This window comes from Sclerotinia sclerotiorum, genomic scaffold (assembly GCF_000146945.2).
Source record: "Sclerotinia sclerotiorum 1980 UF-70 scaffold_9 genomic scaffold, whole genome shotgun sequence".
In the NCBI taxonomy this organism is placed as follows: domain Eukaryota; kingdom Fungi; phylum Ascomycota; class Leotiomycetes; order Helotiales; family Sclerotiniaceae; genus Sclerotinia; species Sclerotinia sclerotiorum.
Window position 1 is genome coordinate 497979 of NW_001820827.1, and position 21648 is coordinate 519626.

The 21648-nt window shown below is 44.4% G+C and overlaps 8 protein-coding genes across 8 annotated transcripts; 4 read left to right on the top strand and 4 right to left on the bottom strand.

Moving 5' to 3' along the window:
- Positions 1–495: 495 nt before the first annotated feature.
- On the bottom strand, positions 496–2875 carry SS1G_07128 (hypothetical protein; the record flags this gene model as incomplete). Its single annotated transcript, XM_001591632.1, has 6 exons — positions 496–956; positions 1022–1233; positions 1282–1673; positions 1724–2206; positions 2259–2319; positions 2367–2875. The coding sequence occupies 6 exons, from the start codon at positions 2873–2875 to the stop codon at positions 496–498; spliced, it is 2118 nt and encodes a 705-aa protein (XP_001591682.1).
- Positions 2876–3223: 348 nt separating this feature from the next.
- Positions 3224–3929, top strand: SS1G_07129 (hypothetical protein; the record flags this gene model as incomplete). The annotated part of the gene is made up of 3 exons (XM_001591633.1): positions 3224–3273; positions 3325–3659; positions 3763–3929. The coding sequence occupies 3 exons, from the start codon at positions 3224–3226 to the stop codon at positions 3927–3929; spliced, it is 552 nt and encodes a 183-aa protein (XP_001591683.1).
- Positions 3930–4451: 522 nt separating this feature from the next.
- On the bottom strand, positions 4452–8440 carry SS1G_07130 (hypothetical protein; the record flags this gene model as incomplete). The annotated part of the gene is made up of 5 exons (XM_001591634.1): positions 4452–4469; positions 4525–5199; positions 5247–8217; positions 8267–8360; positions 8410–8440. 5 exons carry the CDS (start codon positions 8438–8440, stop codon positions 4452–4454), a joined length of 3789 nt encoding a protein of 1262 aa, XP_001591684.1.
- Positions 8441–9569: 1129 nt separating this feature from the next.
- On the top strand, positions 9570–11150 carry SS1G_07131 (hypothetical protein; the record flags this gene model as incomplete). Its single annotated transcript, XM_001591635.1, has 1 exon — positions 9570–11150. The coding sequence occupies one exon, from the start codon at positions 9570–9572 to the stop codon at positions 11148–11150; it is 1581 nt and encodes a 526-aa protein (XP_001591685.1).
- A 359-nt stretch (positions 11151–11509) lies between these two features.
- SS1G_07132 (hypothetical protein) lies at positions 11510–13754 on the bottom strand (the record flags this gene model as incomplete). The annotated part of the gene is made up of 6 exons (XM_001591636.1): positions 11510–11691; positions 11872–12131; positions 12202–12476; positions 12558–13204; positions 13321–13528; positions 13605–13754. 6 exons carry the CDS (start codon positions 13752–13754, stop codon positions 11510–11512), a joined length of 1722 nt encoding a protein of 573 aa, XP_001591686.1.
- A 1608-nt stretch (positions 13755–15362) lies between these two features.
- On the top strand, positions 15363–19055 carry SS1G_07133 (hypothetical protein; the record flags this gene model as incomplete). Its single annotated transcript, XM_001591637.1, has 3 exons — positions 15363–16868; positions 16922–17952; positions 18002–19055. 3 exons carry the CDS (start codon positions 15363–15365, stop codon positions 19053–19055), a joined length of 3591 nt encoding a protein of 1196 aa, XP_001591687.1.
- Positions 19056–19324: 269 nt separating this feature from the next.
- SS1G_07134 (predicted protein) lies at positions 19325–19977 on the bottom strand (the record flags this gene model as incomplete). Its single annotated transcript, XM_001591638.1, has 3 exons — positions 19325–19355; positions 19450–19463; positions 19786–19977. The coding sequence occupies 3 exons, from the start codon at positions 19975–19977 to the stop codon at positions 19325–19327; spliced, it is 237 nt and encodes a 78-aa protein (XP_001591688.1).
- Positions 19978–20249: 272 nt separating this feature from the next.
- SS1G_07135 (hypothetical protein) lies at positions 20250–21591 on the top strand (the record flags this gene model as incomplete). Its single annotated transcript, XM_001591639.1, has 3 exons — positions 20250–20454; positions 20617–21043; positions 21141–21591. 3 exons carry the CDS (start codon positions 20250–20252, stop codon positions 21589–21591), a joined length of 1083 nt encoding a protein of 360 aa, XP_001591689.1.
- Positions 21592–21648: the final 57 nt, after the last annotated feature.

The window sequence follows — 21648 nt, forward strand, 5'->3', positions numbered from 1 at the left end:
TATATTGGTTTAACGGCCACAGAGAAAATTTTGACAGAGTTTCATTCCCCATCGAAGAAGGAACAGGTCTCTGTTCAACTCCACGTTACTTGCTAGCTACATCCTTCCCTCTATAAAATAAAAATCCAAATCATGTAGAACTCTGATTAATCAATCTACTAGGTGAGTCAACTTGATATCAAATAGCTTTTCATTAGAACCCGCTTATCAAAATAAATAATAATACAATGCTTTTGAATCCAACTCCAATCAAATCACCCTTCTCAAATCAGCAAAACTGTCATCAATCATCAGATAAATTCGATGCTATCCCCGGAAGTAAACTGATCAACAAGGCAAGAACTAATATGACATCTCCCGCACTTCCACATATGACAACTTAAGTATCAGTCCAGTTTCAATTATGCTTTTCCGCGATCAGGGAGCTCTCACCGCACCCAAATTATAGAACTGCATTCAAGGTCAGCCATTACACGTCCCCGAGAGTAAAAGAAGCTAAAATGCACAAACCTGTCTGGCCTCGTCCTCTGTCTTCTCAGTATTGCTTGCCTCGCCCGTATGAATCAATCCTAATTTATTCTTCCTCACGATATCAAACCAAAACATCCTATCGAAATCTTCATTTTGAAGTTGTTTCTTGAATTTCTCAATGAAGTTATTGTAGACTTCCGGTTCAACCAGATCAATCAATTCAGTTCTCATGACCCTCAGGTACTCTTCAGCCTGTGCCCAGGTGGAATTTCCAGTACTTCGTTTGAGTAGTGTCCGGACAGTATCGCCCATTTCTCGAGTAACTTTGGTGACACTCTCGGTGGAATCGGTGCTTGCAAGTGTTCGCTTAAATTCTGGGATAGCGTTGTCTACGGTGATCTTTTGGCGCTTTTCTCGACCGAGAAGAGCTTCTACATCGAGACCGGAAAGAGGTTTGACGACTTCTCGGTTGCGTTTGGCTTTAGCTGTCGCGGGGACTGGAAAATTATTAGCCAGGAGGAAATTAAAGAAGCTTAAAGAGCCCTGTTACCTTTCTTGACATCCGCTGTTTCAATCAACTTTGTGAGCTGGCTACTTGATTTTTCGACAAGCTCGGAAGGGGGATGTGACCATTTGATTAAGACATCAGGAGGTGGCGGTACACCTTCATCTGGCTTAACAGCACGTCTGCGTATTGCTTGATTGATACGATGAAGCACAGGAGAGTAAGTATCTTCGATGGCCATGTATTCTACAGGATCACTATGCAAAGTTAATCATATGCCCATGGTGATAATGTATAGCTCTTACCCTGCTTCATCCTTTCCGGCTGTCGATAAATCCATGCTATCAACGAAACTGCTCATTGCAGCTTTCAAATCTTTGCTTGGAAGGTTTTTGTGCTTCTCCATTAGACCGCCAGAACTATTGAAAACCTTATCTAGTGGCGCGAATCGATAACTTCGTACATCTTCAGCAAAAGGAAGAGGCACATCAACAAGGCCCTCTAAATCTGGTTCTATGAATGGAGCAAGAATTACAATCAGTGGATCTGCTCCATCTTTCTTGACGATTCTGGCAACAGCACAAGAATTCAGCTCATTCAGAGCATGGACAAAAGATGATAATGCCATTCGTGCCTTTTCGTTTGTCTTTTGAGGAATAGTGATGCAACTTTCTCCCATATTGAGATATCTCTCGTACTGAAGAAGTTAGGCTAGATAAAGGGTGTGTAGAATGTACAAATACTTACATTGTTGGGCACAAATCCGATGATAGAGAAATCCTTTATTGCCTGAAGCTTTGTGACACCTTCGTCTGCTTGACTAATATGAACAATAGTGCTACCATATTCATAACCCTTTTCCAGATCGTCTCGTTCGACGTCTCTCTTACCGCCGGGAGCGGTTGGATCGTTGACTTTATAAGTCCTTGTCTGCTTGACCGAGGTAAGATCATCAGCATCCGGGAGTTCCTCATCACCCGCTTCAACATAACTCCTTGCGGAGACAGGTTTGGCTTGATGTGTTTTGAAGTATCGAGCGACATCTATCGATACAGCTGTTTCAGGATATTTCGTCGGATCACCTAAAGTGAGTGGTCCTGTGTAAGTATTATACTCTCTTGTTACTTTGACTACAGGTGTTGCGAGAGCTTCGATGGCTTCCGCTATAGTACCAAATATCCCATCTAAGCAACTTTCTGTGAAGGATCTCAGGAGCTTCTCATTTTCAGCCTACCAATAATTAGTATTGCAATAAAAGATATCAGAGACGCAGTAGACCAACCTTAACCAAATCTTTATCCTCCTCCTTGAACCCAAATTCCGCATCATCAAAATCAACCCCTCTAGTTTCATGTCAGCAAGTGAACTCAACTTACGAAAAGCGACTTACATGACGACTAGTTTTATATCGTTCCTACTGATTTCCTTGGCAATATCATCAAGCTCCTCTCCATGCATAAACCCTTTCCCATCAGTAACCAAAACAATCTTCCTAGCAAATTTACCTGGCTTTCCAGACTTCAACGTAGTATGTTCTTTAATCATTTCCACCGCAACTACAACTGCTGATACAGCATCTCCAGCCTCAGTACCATTTGGTTTAATAACCTCTTGCATTTCCTCCAAATCTGTCATCTGGAATTGCCCAAGAGGCTTCAATACGGATATATTTTCATATCCCTGTTCTCCGCTGCGTTGTAAATCATTGTTGGTTTCATCAGTACGAAATCCAACAATACCAACGCCATCAGTCTTGTGGTCAGTAGACATGGTCAGCGTGACTTTATCCCATACGTATCGCATGCCATATTCCAGATCAGTTTCCTCGCGTCCATTGTGGCATTCTCCGAGAGTTTTGCCTAGGTCCACGACGTAGACGGTTGCTTGTTTTTCGGTCATGATGTGAGGACTTAGTTTGAGTGTTTACATGAGGTAGAATTCTAAGCAAAAGGAGGCTGATTTAAAATCCAATAATATTTTAATCGCGGTTCGAAATGGAGTGACCAGGCAGACGCGCCCTGGATCCACAAGAGTTCAAAGAAAGCGCGACATCACGTGGAACGGAACTCGGATCTTCGCAACATCCTGTGAAAATGAAGCCGTCATCGTGTGATAAAGTGGATATCAGGCCATCTACGGAGTATAATTACGTTCCGGATTCGAATCACCACTCTCATATAACATTTGTTGACGTTGCATACACGATTCTATTGACTTCCCATAGATTTCTACAATCAAATATTCAAAATGCCAGACCTTTCAATCCTCAAAACTCCCGCTCCATACCATATCATAACGTGTGTATCCCTCCATCCCCTCACGCAACACTTTAACATTTTTCCTTCTAGCTATGGAACTCTCCTCGGCACCCAATTTTTCCAATCCTTCGTCAACGGCATCGTAGCCTTCAGATCACTCCCTCGACCCCAATTTTCCGTCCTCCAACAAAACATCTTCCCAATCTACTTTGGTATCCAAACTGCTCTCCCAGCCGTCCTAGCTATCACTTATCCGGGCTCGCGCACACATCTTGGGACTGTTTCCGGGATTTCCGGAACGCTTGCCGAGGTCAATAGATGGAGCGTGTTGGTACCATTGGCTACGATGTTTATGACAGGATTGGCTAATATGGTGGTCATTGGGCCTGCTACCACGAGGCTTATGAAGGAGAGGAAGCATCAGGGTAGGTTCCTTTATTGAGCGGATTTCGAGCACAGGCTAGAGGATGTTGGAAGGGAAGTTTGGAGAAATGAGTATGAAAAGGAGGCTAACCATCATATGTATAGAAACAAAAGATGGAAAGAAATCTTATGATGCAGCACCACATTCAAAAGAGATGCAAAGGTTAAACAAGGCATTTGGGAAAATGCATGGGGTTTCCTCGTTGGTGAACTTGGTATCTTTCCTTGCTACAATGTGGTATGGTGTTTCACTTGCAGAGAGATTGCAATAGATGAATATGCAATCATCTGGCCCGTGGGTGCATGAGCTAAATTTGTAGTTTTGCACACAAGAGCGCTTGTAAATAGCTGGAATGGGGGTGTAGAAAAATGTTGAGCACTATGGCATGTTAGAAGCTGCCGAATTAATTCAATGATTCTCTGGATTGCGTTTGTGTAATGATAATCCGAAGAACTGGATGGGCGAGGGACGGATAGTTTTCGCCAAGAAGATCGGTACTTTTGAAGAAATCATTAGTGATCATAAAGCCGCCTCTTAACCGATACATCTTAATTGCTTTTATCCTAGCACTGAACACAGCTACCTATCCACAGAAAGTAAATTATTCATGTATCAACTGAGGGCAAGCATATTCCTACAAACTCCCATATTTCAAGCCACCTACAAATCTGGTATTCATAGGCCTACCGAGCCAAATCCTCCCACACCAATTACCAATTCCTATCATGACACTGAAAGTGCAACAGCACACCAAACTTTCTCATGTAATATACAACGGCAAGGTGACTATCCCTCATGCATATTTGCGCAACTGTTTGAGATATTAGTAAGTGGACACTTTTTGAAGGGGCAAAAAGGAGACTTACATCAAGCGTCAAAGTTTTCGAGCTATTGACCTCCTGATCTCTGAAAACACCAACCAAACTCTCACTTCCCTGAAACAATCCCGTCTTTAAACTAATGACGATAAATTGCATTCCAGGCCCTGCGTGCTCCTTGATATAATTTCTAATTTTCTCCACGTTTGCGTTATCAAGAGCAGCATCAACTTCATCTAAAACAAAAAATGGAGAAGGTTGATAACTATGAACTGCGAACAATAAGGCCAAGGCTGCCATAGTCTTCTCACCACCCGATAGATGTTCCATGTCACGGAAACGTTTGAGTGGTGGCATGGCATGGTATTTGATTCCAGAGAGATACGGTGCATCGCTGTCTTCAATGTCAAGATACGCCTGACCGCCCAGAGGGAAAGTAGCTGAGCGTGTCAGATCTTTGTAAACGTGAGAGATCTGGTCGGAAATATGTGCGAAAGCTTTGTTGAAGCGATCATATCGTTTCTCTTTGATTTCGTTGAAAGCATCACGAGTAGCTTTTGCAGCGTCGCGAGCGGCGGTGAAGTCTTTGTCAGTATCTCTAAGGCGTGTCTCGACAACATCCAGTCGCTCGATCGCGCGCATGTTAGGATTGAGTTTCTCAAGTTCTGAGTTGAGGTTAGAAATCTTCTCTTGCAGTTGCTCCTCAACTTCTTCATCATCGGGCTTTTACGTGTTAGCATGTGCATTTTGACCTATTGCGAGCCACTTACGTTTTTCAGCTCATCACCAAGCTTATCAAAATCCACACATATGCCATAATCATTGATCATCTCTTCAGGAACTTGGTCACCTTCATCAACATCCATGGCGTCGGGATCCTCTTGTTGCAAGCTTTCGTTCGCAGGGAGACTATCCAAAGATTTCGACCCTGCTGCTAATGGAATGGCTATTTGTTCCATCTTGCAGCGTCGCAACAGAGCATATCGATTCGCGCTAGTCCGTTGAGCTACTGTCTCCAGAGTCGTGATAGATTTTGTACGCTCATCAATTCCCTTGCTCGCCTTTTGGAGGTCGTGCCTTGCGACGTTGACTTTATCAGTCTTAGCCGCGAGCTTTTCTTTTTGTTTCTGAAGGGCATCCTCGAACTCTGTAACGGCTGCTCGGTCCACATCGATTGCCTGTGCAAGTGTTTCTTTTTCTGCCTCATACTCCTCAATATCGGATCCCAGCTTTTCAACGTTATTCTCAAGGTCGGCCAGACGGTTCTTGATATCCGCCAGATAATTGTCTTCCCAGGTCACCTGGCTTTTCAACGTTTGTTTTTGTTTCTCGAACTCATTCTTTTTCTCCAAAGCTTCTTGCTCGAGGCTGCCTTGCTGGGCTTCATAGTCTCTGATATTTGCGTATTCCGTTCTCTTGCAGAAATCGGCGAAGATTTTGTCCGCAACCTTTGCGATAGCTCGTTGAAACTCCTCCACCTTTCGCCGGAGCTTTTCAACTTCAGCTCTCTTTTCTTCGTACTTGGGCCCCACTTCCTCTAACTGGCTTTTTTCATGTTTTAGCTTTTTTTGTTCGCTGGCAATGTTCTTCTCAAATTCGGCCAATTCAGTCTGCTCATAAGTAGCTTTTTGGTTTAAATTGTTGATGGCGTTCGCCAACTGTTCCTCCTCTCCCGTTCTTTTCTTACTGGCATCGAGAGCCCTGATCTCACGGTCGTATTTCTCGGCCATAGCCTTGAGCTTATCCATCTCGGCGTCACCGAATGCGCGTTTGTTACCACGACCGTCAGGAACACGACCACCAGTGATATTACCAGCTTTGGCGATCATAACACCATCCAGAGTGACAGCCTTCACTTGGAGCTTCTTCCGGTAACAAATGTCCTTGGCCGTTGCAATATCATCACAGACAATTGAGCTTCCACATGCGTAAGACATAGCTCTTTCGACAGATGAGTCAAAATCAATCGTATCAATAGTCAATCGAGCTTTAGCTAATCCTTTCAACGAAGAGTTTGTTGCGTTGACCTTGATATTATCTAAAGGAATGAAAGTCATTGGTGGCTTTTTGCCATCTTTCAAGTATTGGACGCACTCAGTGCCAGTCTTCTCGGTGTCGACAACGATGGAGTCAAAGTCCCGGCCAAGAGCCGTGCTTACTGCTTCTTCGAATTTCTTCTGCTTTGGCTTGCAAAGGTCGCCAATGCGCCCTTTCACCCCGGGAAATATTCGTTTGATTTCAGTTATGGTTTCCTTGACCCTTCTTTCCTTTTCGCTCTCTCTTCGACCATATTCACCCTCCCTAATCTGTTTGTAAATTTCCTGGAGTTTCTCTTCAAGGTCAGTTTTCAATTGGTTGTAACGGACACGCTCCGACTGAAGGGAGTTATGCTCTTTTTTCTTGGCATTCCTATCCCTGGTTGTCTCTGCAATTGATTCCTTGAGATTGTCTCTTCGTCTTACGCTGGTGTCTAGCTCACTCTGAAGCTTATCCACCGAAGCCTGCGCAGCCTCCATCTTGCCTTTCAAGCTATTCGCCGTTACTTCGTCTGTTTTCAGTTGACGAACTAGATTATCTAGTTTGGCTTGGTCCTCTGATGTCTTCTTGACGACTTCTGACTTGAGCTTCTGGTACTCCTTGAAATCGTCGTCGCTCAACTGTTTCCCCTGTTTTTTGAGGGTTTCCTGCCACTGGACCTCGAATTGTTTCTGTGCCTTCTCAACCAATGCAAGGTCTTTTTTGAGCTTCGCAATATCCTTAGACTTGTCGTCCCGGTCTCCTTTGACGAGGGCCGCCTTCCTTCTCAAAATTTCGATTTCAGATGTGACAGTTCTGATTTTCTCATCAAATGGTACCAAATGAACTTCCTTCTCCTCAATATCCTTTTCCTTCCGCTTGATGTTTCGCTCTATCCTGCTGGCATCCTTACTAACTTTAGCCTGTTCTGCTCTCGCTGCGTCCAGGTTACTCTGATACTTTTCCACGCCACGGCGGTACTCCTTCAAATTTTCCTGATGTTCTTGAATGCTAGCGCTGGACTCGTCCATGACTCGTTGAAAATGGTACAATTTCCATAGGATTTGTTCGACAATGGCCTCATCCTTTTCCACAACTTTTTTCTGGAAAGCTTCAGCTTCTTTCTTTTGCTCTTGATACTGCTTGATTTCGGAATTGATGCCACGTCTACGATGGAGGCTATAATTTTGCTCATCTGCTGCTTTCTCCGCCTCATCCTGCAATCTTTCATATTCTGCTTTGTATTCCAGACTGCCCGATATTTGTTCAATGAGGCGGGTCAAGTCTTTCGGTGATTGCGACGCAATAGCTTCGACATCTCCTTGGAAAACCAAAAAGTTTCGAGCCTTGATTAGGATATTTTCGGATTCTAGGGCGTCATTGTATGCTTGTGCGGTGACGACACGGTCATTGATACGATATTCACTGGCACCTTGGTTTGTGATTGAACGCTTCCATTTTTGTTCCTCGCCCTGGTCATCCTCGTAAACAGCCATAACCCATGCGCTTTTGGGATCATTGCGCGCCGGTTTCTGAGACTGCGATTCCTCATCTGAACCTTCTCCATCTCCATTCGCATGTCCATTCGCAGCTGGGTCAACCGCGGATCCATCATCGTTGATTTTCGAGGTTTTCAACACTCTTCCGCGGTATACGAGATCCCGTAATTGTGCAGATCGTAAATGGGATGATTTGATGCCCAGAACGAAAGAAATCGCGTCCATACTGTCAGCCATGTTAGTAGTTTTCGGACGAAATCTTGCGGATCACATACGAATTCGATTTGCCGGAGCCATTAGGACCAATTATAGAAGTGAAATATGAATCCCCAAACAGGAGAACATGGTGACCCTTATAGGACTTGAAATCTGCATACAGTCAGCTAAAGCAATGGCATATATAGTGCGACCGGCCTACTGAAAAGTTCAAGACGTTGGAGTTTCCCCATCTTGATTTACACGCGTTGATCGTAGCGGGGTGCACGCGTTAGGGAGGAAGAGTAACGGCGAGAGCAAGACCCAATCACGAATAAATGTACTCGAGTAGACGATCGGTTGTGACGAATTGATATAAACCTCCAGAGCGATCCGAGATATGCCCAGGATGATTGAATGGGGTTGTATAGAAGGGTGGTTAGAAATTCCTCCAACTTCAACTTTCCCAGCTGTTCAGCATCACAAAAAGTCGCGGACGCGAATTATGGATCACATGACTGACATCAGAGGGAACTGCATTTCGTGGCTGCTACTGGCCAACGTATGTTTGCATGATAAGATAGATGCTAATGAATTCTTCACGCAATTGGCAGGGCAGGGTTGTGACGCTGTCTTGAAATACCTAAAGTAGCAATGACGAAATGTGTTCCCCAGATCAACCTCAATGTTTGATTGGTGGCAGTGGCAGTTCCAAGGCCTGGACCGAAAAAAGTTTATGAGTTGCTGTTGTACACAATACTTACTTTTTTATTTGAAACGGACAACGAATATAACAAGATAAAAAGTAAGAGGGTATTTAAAAGGCATTTTCACCATTTTCACCATCTTCGTCCTTCACATTTCATCCCTCGAATCTAATCTGAAGAATAACAATAAAGAATCTCTTGTGATCAAGCAAAAATTCACCAGATTTGAGATAGTCTTGTTTACATCTCCATATCAGCATCCAACCACATTGCTCGAAGCAAGCACGACCTTGCTTCCTTTAACGTCAATCACTCACGAAAGAGCTGATCCAGAAGAAAATCCCTCTATTTAGAGGCTCATTTCGAGTCAAGAAATCCCTAAGCATCTAGCACCTAAGCACTTAATTGCTCTTCGATAACGTATTATCTTTCGCCATTCGTTCATGTGCGTCGACTAGACGGCGTTTATCACTACCTAGACATTCTTGAAATACTTTACCCTCAGCACTGCCATTTCCTGTGAGTTCTCATTGTCGTTATCCATTTGTGATGTTTGGTGCATAGCACAAGTTCTATCTACGGACAGATGGCTGATTTAGCTCTAAGAAGTGCCTCTGTCTTCCGGCGCATTTGTTTTTACGATTCCGTTCACGTCCGTTCACGTTCAATATCAGAAATGACTGAACCCATACCCATACCAAGCTCTAAATCGGAACCTGCACTCGAGTCAACTTCACTATCTTCCGAGCAACATGTTAGCGGAGGCTCACCCCAAGAGGATAGCAAAACATCTACATTCTCAACCTCGGAGAATGGGAGTCCTCATGTTTCGAGGCGCCCCTCTGGTTCTGCGAGTAGCACATATCAAGAAGATTGGGAACCATGGCCTCCACTCGATAAGATCACCGTCTTTGACTTACTAGAGAACTTTGCTTTGCCCCAACAACTAGAAAAGATACAAAGGAATCTATCCGCACAATCTCAAAAGGTTCGAAAGCAACGAGAAAAGCTGAAGACAACCTCAAGTTATGCGAAGACCCGAGTTGTTGAAGAATGGCGAAAGCGTGTTCCCACTGCCGATGAGCAGCTCGACAGATATAAAAAGAGGATGCGCGATAGTGTCGATAAACTCGGGACGCGCTGGAATGATACGAAATCAGTGACGATTAGAGAAAAGGTCTCCTTCATCTGTGGAGTCTTAAATGTTCTCATCAGTGGCTACTTGATCGGAGGATATCCTGAGTTATTCCATTGGTGGTACACTGCCCAATTAATGTACTTCATGCCCATCCGCTTTTACGCCTACCATAAAAGAGGATACCACTACTTCCTCGCAGATCTCTGTTACTTTACCAACTTTCTCTGCTTTCTCTCGATATGGGTCTTCCCACAATCGAAACGATTATTCATCAGCACTTACTGTCTTTCCATGGGAAACAACGCGGTAGCTATAGCTATGTGGAGAAATTCTATGGTGTTCCACAGTTTTGACAAGGTTACGTCTCTTTTTATTCACATCATGCCCTGCGTCACGCTTCATTGTCTGGTCCATCTCATAGACCCACCCTTCCAACAATCGCGTTTCGGTGCCATCTATAATATACGCACATCCCCAGTAGGGTCTAGTACTCATTACGGTCTCCTATCCATGGCATTATGGTCGTCTATTCCTTATGCGGTATGGCAGCTTTCCTACCATTTCCTCATCACTGTCCGCCGCCGCGAGAAGATTGCTGCAGGTCGTCCAACATCATTCACCTGGCTGCTAAAATCTTACTCCAAAGTATGGATTGGCAAAGCGGTTCTCGCCCTTCCGGATTCTCTACAAGAGCCGGCATTTATGCTTATTCAATACTCATATGCGTTGCTCACTATGTTACCATGTCCTGTATGGTTCTGGTATAGATATGCATCTGCGTCGTTCCTCATGGCTGTATTTTGTTGGTCTGTTTATAACGGCGCAAATTACTACATCGAGGTCTTCGGAAAACGTTTCCAAAATGAGCTTGAGGAGATGAAGAGAGAAGTCCAGAAATGGCACAACACTCCTGAATTAACGACATCCCCTTTATTGACACCTAGAACCGAGGGTGGAGAAATGCTTGGTGATGGTGATGAGACAAAGAGACCAGGTTATCCAAGAAATAACAGTTTAGATAAGATCCCGTTACTCAACGATCAAATAGGCAGCACAGGAATAGACGGAGGTGCGAAAGATGTCGCAAAGCCAAGGAAGTTAGGCGGAATGCCAGCTTAATTGTGCAAGCGGGCATGATTAGTATTAGTTTTGGATCGCTGGTCTTGAGCCTAAAGGCTCATTCCTTCTGTTGTTAATTTTTGGTTCTGCTTTGACTTTTGGGGAAACGATGATGAGATTTGCTTTACGGGATGGAATAGTGGAAGGGTAGCGAGAGATATACCACACAGAAAGGCAGTTGGGAGTTAGGTGTTTACGCATACACATACACATACATAATGAATCTCCTAATGCAAGCGAGTGAATACAAGCCTAATATCTATATCAAATCTCCCCAACATCGTCTTGATCATTACAATCTAAAACCGGCAGAACAAGAACACACTTATTTCGGTGCGTCATTGTACGTCCATATTCATCTACATCTCATGGATCTTCTCTCCTCTTTCACTCTTATTCTCTGTCATGGGAGATACATCGCCGTTGCTATCCATCCTCCCAGGAATTATATCCAGTCCCACCTCCCGGCGTACAGCTTCCATTCTCTCGAGATCGCCACGGCCGACGCCTTCGCTGCCGAATACTAGGTCCATTTCCTCCACTTTAAAATATTAGCACACAAATCTCATCGTTTCCATTTTCATTCCACATCTCTCCTCCTCCTCAATGCAGGAAAGGTTGATAAAGATAGATTAAAAGAAAAATGATGGCAAAAGCAAAAGATTGGTAAACAACACAACACAACCCAAAACAAAACAAAAATCTAGAAAAGAATACTCACAGCCCAATCTTTTCGTCTCAGGCACACCCCACCAAATAAAGGCCGCGCCGCCGTAGGTTAATAAGCCGAAGATAATATAGGTTCCGTAAGATATACCACTTAACATATCAGGTGTTACTTGTCCGACGATAAAATTATTCATCCAGTTTGAGGATGCGCCGAGAGCGATGCCGTAGGGTCTGTTGGATAGGGGCCAGATTTCCGCGACGAGGATCCAAGCGCAAGGTCCCCAACTATAACCAAAGTGGATCACGAAGAGCCTGTGAAGAATTCGATTAGAAGATATTATTAGGTAGACTAAGGGAGAGATAGGAAGAGGGAAACACAAACCAAACCATAGCGACAGCAGCCCATCCCGCAGCTTTATGCTCGTCCCATGAGTCTCTATTTTTCGCTACGATTATCGCGATGATTATGTGGCATGTCGCCATGCCGATGGCACCAATGGTGAGAATGGGTTTGCGACCTAGTTTGTCGATGTATAGGACGGAGGGAATGGTCGCGATGAACATTACGATGCCGACGACGCCGGTGGCAAGGAGAGAGACCGTGTTGCTGGAGAGACCGAGGGAGGAGAAGATTGTGGGAGCGTAGTAGAGAATTGCCTGGGAGGAGTAAGTTTATGGATGGTTTTGCGGGTTTTGATGACCTGAGAATATAGCATAGGGGGGAGGGGTAATACATACATTAATACCAGTCCACTGCTGGAAAAACATAGTGACTGTGGCGACAATCACTCTCTTAAACATAGCTTTCGTCCTAAACAAACTGCCCACGGCCACAAATTGCAACTTTGCAGTATTTATCCAAGTCAATTCTTGGAGACCAGGCCATAATTCCGCAATCGATCTCCGCTCAAACAAACTCTGAGCTTTGATTTCCAGAAACTCTATTTCTACTAAGTCATGTTCCTGAGGTAAATCTCTCAATCTCGCTAGTACTTTTCTTGCCTCCTCTTCTCTCCCATGATGTACTAGCCATCTAGGCGAAAAAGGCATGAACAAAATACCAATGAACAGAATCACAGCTGGGAAGAGCTGCAAGCAGATAGGTACCAGCCATGCTGCGTCGGATTGTGACGCGCCGGTCCCTCCTATGTAGTTTGTGCCGTAGTCGATCCAGAAAGATATCATGATGCCGGCACAGATGGCTAGTTGTTGGAGGGCAATGAGAGAACCGCGTACTTCTGGGGGGGCAACTTCGGCGTTGTACATTGGGACGATCATGCTGAGACTTCCGACGCCCAGGCCGGTTATAAAACGACCGCCGAGGATGGCAGAGTGGCCCGCTGATATGGCGGTGGCTTGGATTATGACGCCTACGATGAAGACGGCTGTGTTTGAACGGGAATTGTCAGTTTGCTTTTGTAATTCTGTTTTTTTCCTCTGGCCGACTGAGACTTTTTATTTTTAGATGCCGAGGATTTGGGATGGAAAGAAGGGAATATACCAGTTGCGATCAAAATCCCATACTTCCTACTAGCAGCCTCCGCCATAAATCCACTCAGGAGTGATCCTAGCCAAGCACCCAATTCCAAAATACTTGTTAACCACCCTTTTCTACTTTGATCTGCTGGATCTGTGCTATCATAATTTCCCATATGGGACATGAATGAGTTCATGGTGAGAACACCAGAGAAGACACCTTGGTTGTAGCCCTACATTTTATACACCATGATTTAGTTCTGCAACTCGATTTTCTTTGGGACAAGAAGGTGTCATGGAGTCACGTACATATAATAGTCCTCCAATGCAAGCGAACAAGGCAATACTGAAAACACGAAGGTTTTTAACTAAAGCTGCTGGGCCACTGGCACCCATAAGCTTTTGGCGACGTTGGAGAGCCACATCATGAAGGCCCTGGGCAGGAGCTCCGACAGCCATGGCAATGAAGTTTTTGTTATATGAAAGTTTAACGACAGAGAAAGACAGAAATGAGAAATTGCAGAGGGACATATAAAATCAGGAAACGGCTTATATTTGTATTTTTCTCACTACAGTAATTCATCCATATGCTAGACTTCATAGGCCTATATGATGTACGCATTATGAAGCTGCAAGTATGACTCTGGATAAATCAATGGCTAAATGCATAAAATATGCGATTTCTGTATATCATGGCTTCATTTATACAATCATAGGATTTCAGCGATGAAAATAACTTTGTCATGATGCGGGATGTTGGACTTTGTGGTCATCATTCTTCCCCGCATCCGGGGACATTGTGGAGATGTTAGAGATTTAGGCTGATAATAAGATTGCGGGGTTGGTTAAGGGTTGAGAGAAGTTTGATGGATAGTGTATTATTTATATTGGGTGAGATATAGCTTTACGTCAGTGTGGTATAGGATTATCAGTCTGACGCGGTGATGGATTGGATATAGTAGTTGTGAGATGGGGAATGATAAGCATCAGCTGCATGATTTATGCACTAGAGGAGTGAGTACCTGGTCTATGGCTCTTCTACCACTGGCAAATCTAGACTGCAGAAGTTTTGTGCAACGAGGGCTGATTTGTAGTCTTTGAGTATTTGCTTTCGCACTTATGGAAGTAAAGACTCAATCAAAAGAGCTTAGACTTCGGAGAGATCGATTTGATGCGGGAATGTGCACAACATATAATGATAAATGGAAAATGATTGAATGTACTAGCTACATACCTTGATACCAATCCTTCTTTCAACCGAAGTTGTAGGCTTAAAAGCTTCAGAGTATAATAAGAAATGCACTAGCTTCTCTAATAATCATGTATGATATTATTTAAGCAAGTGTAATACTCTAGGTCGATGTAACTGTATATATGCTAAAGCTGTATATATATACAGTGACTGTTATGATAATTAATACAAGTTTAAAACTTGAAATACAAAAGAAAAGTATTATCTTGTATTAAATATATATATTTACAGTCAAAAGGTGGCAATACTCCAAATTCCATGAACTTGTATCTTTACCTGCCTATATACATACACACTCATAAATAGTCTATTCAATGTTTGAAAAGCTCCGCAAGTACACCAAAATAACTTTATCATACATTCATGCTACAGTACAGTCCGTAAGCGAAGGGTGGATGTTGATGCACAAGAAAACGCACGGACTCTCTATCGGAACATACTAATACTTTTTTCCGATGTTAAGTTGAGCCTGATCCCTGGAAGAAGCTAATCCTATTTGGAAGGAGCAACCACCTCGCGACTACCAAAGTAAAGATGTTGGCTACATTGAAGGGAGTCAGATCATGATAACCTTCATATCCTGATAATATTTTCGTGTAATTCACTCTTGCCATATCACTCAATTCATTCATCAAGAGAAAGACGCGCAATATTGTGCCTTTACACCATTTGATACCTAATGCGCCTCGCCCCTCACGCAAACCAACACTATTCATCATCACCTTTAGCTGCCACACTAGTGGCACAAGCTCACCTTTGTCCACACTTTTCACATTCCCGTCGCATAAATACTTCAGAGTGAATTAAATATCAACATGGCCCCGACGCCAATACCCGGAACCCCCAGAAGAGCTGCAAGTGGCTCAGGCACAAGGTCTACCCGCCCAAAATCCGCATCAGCCTCAAATCGTCGGTTCGAAAATTCAATTATCAAAAATCCAAACACGGAGCCTCCCAAAAAAGGTCGATACGTGCCAGGCGGTCCCGGTGGCGGTGGCAGATACGTGGACGAGAACGGCCAAGATTTACTACTAGTCGGCGGTACAGGACCAGGGGGTTATAATTATATTGGACCTCGCGGTCGTATAGGACGCGAAAACGCTGCGAACGGAGTCCAACCGGTCGTTTACCCCCGCAGAGATAATCGAACAACAAGAACAAGAACAGTACTTCCTCGCGCACAACAGCCCCCCATGGCCACCCCCAGCAGATTTGGATCGTCGTCGCAGGCTGCCGCAGCTGTCGCCCAAAATGATGGATACAAGCCACGAGAAGAACGAAGCTGGGAGGAGTTTCACCCCGATCTAGATATAAACCAAGAGATGATATGTTTCAGTCAGGAAGCAGTAGAGGGAACAACGAACTCGGGACCAGCAACACCCGCCGGCGCATCGCAATCAGCAGAAGCATCAGTGAATGGTAAGCCTGGGCAAGCAAACGATAATGGTGAAAGTGGCACAATCGCAAGTCCAAATAGTGCAACCCCTATTCCCTTACCAACCAGCATTTCAATACCATATACCATTCCCGGCACACCAGGTGGAGGTAAGAGAAGACCTGGTCGTCCTCCAAAGAATCCCGAAGCATTCTACGCTGCAAGGGCTGCCGCGAATCTTGGAATACCTATGGGCCTAACTACCCCGAAGACACCAAAAACACCAAAAGGTATACATGTTGCGAACAGTACTGCTAAGGAAAAGTTGACCCTACCCCAACCGTCGTTCCGACTAACAAACACTCTCAAAAAATTCGACACGCCAGCATTCGACCAATATGTCGATAAATCCATGGCGAACGTGGGATATCAGGAAAGCGACGAATTTATTCGGCCCGAGCAAGAGTTCATAAAGGCTTCTGATATCAATTTCAACGAAGATTTGGATGGAATAGGAAGCACCCTTGGTCGTGTTGAGTATGACATGGATGAAGCAGACGATAAATGGTTGCAACAATATAACGAGAAGCGGAAGGCTGAAGGCGTTGATGAAGTTCCTCGACACATTTTCGAAGTTACTTTAACCAAGATAGAGAAGGACTGGCACAATCTAGAACGAACTATACCAAAGCCGAATCCAAAACCTCCTCAAACCCATCGTCCCAGATCTAGCTCAGCTGCTGCAGTTAATGGCGAGGCCCAGGTCGGGGAAGAACAAGATAGCAAATGTGCTATCTGTGATGATGGAGATTGTGAAAATACCAATGCCATTGTCTTTTGCGATGGTTGCGACCTAGCCGTTCATCAAGAATGCTATGGTGTTCCCTTTATCCCTGAAGGTCAATGGATGTGCAGAAAGTGTCAATTAATTGGACGTTCTACTCCCGTAAGTCAAACCAAGGTTCTTATCACCACTCTCAATGCTAATACATCTTTTAGACCTGCATTTTCTGTCCAAACACTGATGGGGCGTTCAAACAAACAAACGCTTCGAAATGGTCACATTTACTTTGTGCAATGTGGATTCCCGAAGTCTCTCTCGGCAACACTACATTCATGGAGCCAGTTATGGAGGTTGAGAAAGTGCCAAAGAGCAGATGGAAGTTGAACTGTTATATCTGCAACCAAAATATGGGCGCATGCGTGCAATGTGGCAATAAGGCCTGCTTCACAGCGTTTCATGTCACTTGTGCTCGCAGAGCTCGCCTGTTTTTGAAGATGAAGAATAACCATGGTACACTGGCAGTTCTGGATGGACATGCTGTTCTGAAAGCTTTTTGCGATAAACACTCGCCCCCGGATCATGCTCGGGAAAACGACACTGTCGCCGCTACTGCAGAAGCCCGGAGGTTCTACAAGAAGACTATGCGTGGACGCGTATGGGCTGATTCCAATGAAGCGGCAGGTATGTTGGCTCTAGCGCATCGCAAAGCTGGAAGACACCCCGAGGCTGCGGAGCTGAATGGTGCTCGTGGATCATTGCTGCAATACACCCAAGATATTCAGTCTGAGGAGCCAATCAAAGGTGTCTGGAAACTTCCTTCGGGCGCTCCGATCATTCCGAAAGTTATCTTCAACTCTGTTGAGATGTCATTGCAGCGTTATAATCTTCGCAGGCGTAGGGAGTGGACTGCAGATTGTTGTAAGTATTGGACACTCAAGAGAGAGGCCCGTAGGGGTGCAGCTCTATTGAAGCGATTACAACTCCAAATGGAAAGTTTCTCTTCTATGGAAATCACCCGGCGCAACTTCTCAGGTATGGGTCACGTTGGGAGGGAAAGACTTACACGCCGTATTGGCTTCGCTCAACTTCTGCTCAAAGACATCAACAAGCTTCGTGAACTTGCTGGAGAAGTTAAAGAACGGGAACTTAAGAAGTTGGAGGCTGCAAGAGTCGAGAAAGATGCTGTCGATACGATATACTTCCCTGTTGCACATTTACTTCCCCCGGTCATTGAAAAGGCTTTGCAGTAAGGTTTGCCTGATTGTGGATGGTGAAAAAAAGCTAACGGGATATAGACTCGATAGCAAGAAGGCTTTTGCCGCTGGACTCAATCGACTCAGTGAGAAGCTCAATCAACGGTTTTATACTACTACAGGAGCGTTTTCGAAAGACTTTGGTTCGGCGATCAATATTGCTATCATGGACGATGCTCAACAGGGTGAACAGAAAGGAAATTCGGCTGGGGAAATCGAAAGGACGTTCACTAAAAAGGCCATTATCGAAGTCCGAGATCGTCGTAAACTCGGAAAACGCATAGTCAAAGCTGTTCAGCCTATGTTAGAGGCTGCAATTCGAGCCGAGTGTGATGTGGTTAAGACGACGCCTGAGGATCAGCTAAAAGTGTTGAATACCTTACTCGAAAACTGTTTACTTCCTCCTGAAGGTTTGAACGGCTCACTTGATGCGTTCGCAGACGTTGGAGCATTGGAGCCATCGCAAGATGAGGACATGATTGATGTTGCGCAATCAGGACAAGTTGCTTCTGAGGCTTTAGAGAATGGCGTTGTACCACGCTTGGGATCTCCCGATGCCAGAGCTGAAGATATCGACACAGATATGCCAGATGTCGATGCCAGCGCCCACGCCGAGCATGATGTTGAGGATGTTATTCATGTCGCGCCTGCTGCTACTCCTGGTACAGAACACATGATAGATCCGCAACTCCTTGACAGCGGCATCGAACAAGCCACTATAAATGGTAATGCTAATGGTATTACACCACCTGATACCAACGGGTACACTTCTACTCCAGAGGATATTCAACTTACTCCGCCAACACCACCAGTTTCGAATGGTGAAAATGTTACAGATGGTGCAGACGTCCTTACCAATGGGGGCATCCCCTGGTATGTCAAAGATTTCCAGCCTGAAGGAACAAGCGTCTTGCAAGAGGTTTCGGTTGAGAATTCGAATGGCTCTCACGCAAGCGATGACCTCAGCGAAATGGACGATGAGGATGTCAAAGCATTAGCTGGCATTCAAGATGGCCCGAGTGAACAGAATGGGACAACACCAGCCACAAAAGCAAGGAAAGGGAAGGGCAGAAGAAAATTTCGAGGATTCAAGTAATTTGGGTCTATTTTATGGGTTATGATTTCTTTCCAAAGACTACGGCATTTGTATTATATGGGCTTTAATTCTATGAAAGTGTGTTATTAGTGTGGGAGTTCTCTATAGCCAGGTCCGACAAGTTTCGTAGGGAAGCTATGGAGTTATCGGTCAGGTTATCAAGGAAAAGCATCGATGCGTCATGCTTTAACGATGGAGTTTATTTGCACAGGAGGTTAATGTGCTTGGAGGATTATTGTGCTTGGAGGATTATTGTGCTTGAAGGAAAATTAATGCCATGGATTTTGTGCGTTCTGGAGGCTATAAGGAGGGACTTTTGCGATTGGCATGCACAACGAACGCTGGACGGGTAACATACTTTCAAGGGCGCTGGGGGAAATCATATAACACTCACTTTCTTAATGGATGCTGTACGAGTATAGTAGTAGACAGATAGAAGCAATGACATTTTGAAGCTATCCGTCAGTCTCTTTTGCCTCCTGTCACTGGGAAGATTAAGTGCCTAGTATTCAAATTGTGTAATAACTGTTCAGAATTGGAGACAACCTCATACAAGATATTATTGAGTATAAATTTGGAGATTAGATGATATAGATTGCGGAGGTATCTAATGGTATCTCTACCTTGGTTTTAACATTAAGAGGAGTATCGTATCTCGTGTCCTCTTACTACAGAAACTAAGTACAATATAAGATCTATCGTCTTCTACGAATATTATAGTACCATGTACCATGATGATATTTCCCGCATTCCGCCTTTTAACTGGTGGAAAAATAATCAGCCGCATTGATATCAACGTATCAAAGGCGACTTCCTCGGTGACCCATAAAATGGCAGTACCACGACAACTACCCCGGGAAAAAATCTTAATGCTAACAATCCATTTGATGAAGTAAATCCGAGACAGGAACCCCGCCAGCATGGTGGGGTGATCAGCCCTCAAACGGGGAACTTATAACTTCCATACATGCTCCATGAACGGGGAAAACTTGGCGGGTGAAAGAGGAGGTACCTGGGTATTTATACTTGAGAAATCCCTTTCACTTCTTCCTCTCTTCTTCTTCTATTTCCTCATACCATTACTCCCATCATCTATCTGAACTCTCACACTTCTCCGTTCAGAAATCTCAACATATAATCATATTACTTACCCCTCCAAACCTACCCCTCCATCACCCCCATAATAAAACCAAAATGGGATATCCCGAGACCTTTACAGGATTCCAAATTGAAGATCCTGCAAAATGGACCGAGTTTCATAAGAACCAATATACACCTAAGCCATTCGGCGACTTTGATGTCGATATCAAGATTTTGGCCTGTGGTGTTTGCGCGAGTGATTTGCATACTGTTAGTGGAGGGTGGGGTGAACAGAAGTTTCCGCTTTGTGTGGGGCATGGTATGCTTTCCCCACGTTATTCTTAATTTGCTGTTTGGTGTTTTTGTCGATTACTTGATTCCTGTGTTGAATTAGGGAGAGAATCAATCCTACGAGCAAGAAATCAAACAAATAGTTCTGGGGGAAAATGAAACTATACTAATATTCCCAACCCGTGCATAGAAATTGTAGGAGAAGCCCTCCGCGTCGGCCCAAAAGTAACTCTCATCAAGCCCGGTCAACGTGTTGGTGTTGGTGCTCAATCATACTCCTGTCTCCAATGTCGTCAGTGCAAAAATGACAACGAGACATACTGTCTTCACCAACTCGATACCTATGGAGCCGTCTGGCCCGAAACGGGTATCGTTTCCCAAGGTGGCTATGCTAGCCATGTGAGAACTCATGAGCATTGGGTTTTCCCCATTCCAGATGGATTGAAGACCGAAGAGGCGGCTCCTATGTTGTGTGCTGGTTTGACGGCTTATAGTCCTTTGGTTAGAAATGGCTGTGGACCTGGAAAGAAGGTGGGTATTGTGGGATTGGGAGGAATTGGTCATTTTGGTGTTATGTTTGCTAAGGCTTTGGGCGCTGAGACTTGGGCTATTTCGAGGTATGTTGATATTACTACCTCAATTTATCTAGAGATGATTGAGATGATTGAGATGATCTGAGATGAATGTTAAACTAATCCAAACTCCCAAAAATAGAACCCACGCCAAAGAAGCCGATGCAAAGAAACTCGGCGCTGATGGCTTTCTCGCCACAGCCGACAAGGACTGGAACAAAGAGCACATCATGACCTTCGACTTGATAGTCAACACAGCTTCTTCCTCCTCAGGATTCAATTTCTCCGAGTACCTCGAGCTCCTCGACGTACACGGCCACTGGGTATCCGTCGGACTCCCCGAAGGCGAAGGTCAAACGATCGATAACTTTCAACTATTGAAAAACGGTGTTCTCATCGGAGGAAGTCATCTAGGTAGCAGAAAAGAGGTTCTGGCCATGTTGGATTTAGCCGTGGAGAAGGGTATCAATAGTTGGGTTGAGACGATTGATATTAGTGAGGAGGGATTGAAGACGGCCTTGACGAGGTTGCATAATAATGATGTTAGGTATAGATTTACGATGGTGGGTTATGAGAAGTGTTTTGGTACTTAGAATGGGTTATTACTACGTTTGTAAGATTTTATGTAGGCGAGATAGTAAGCTTTACAT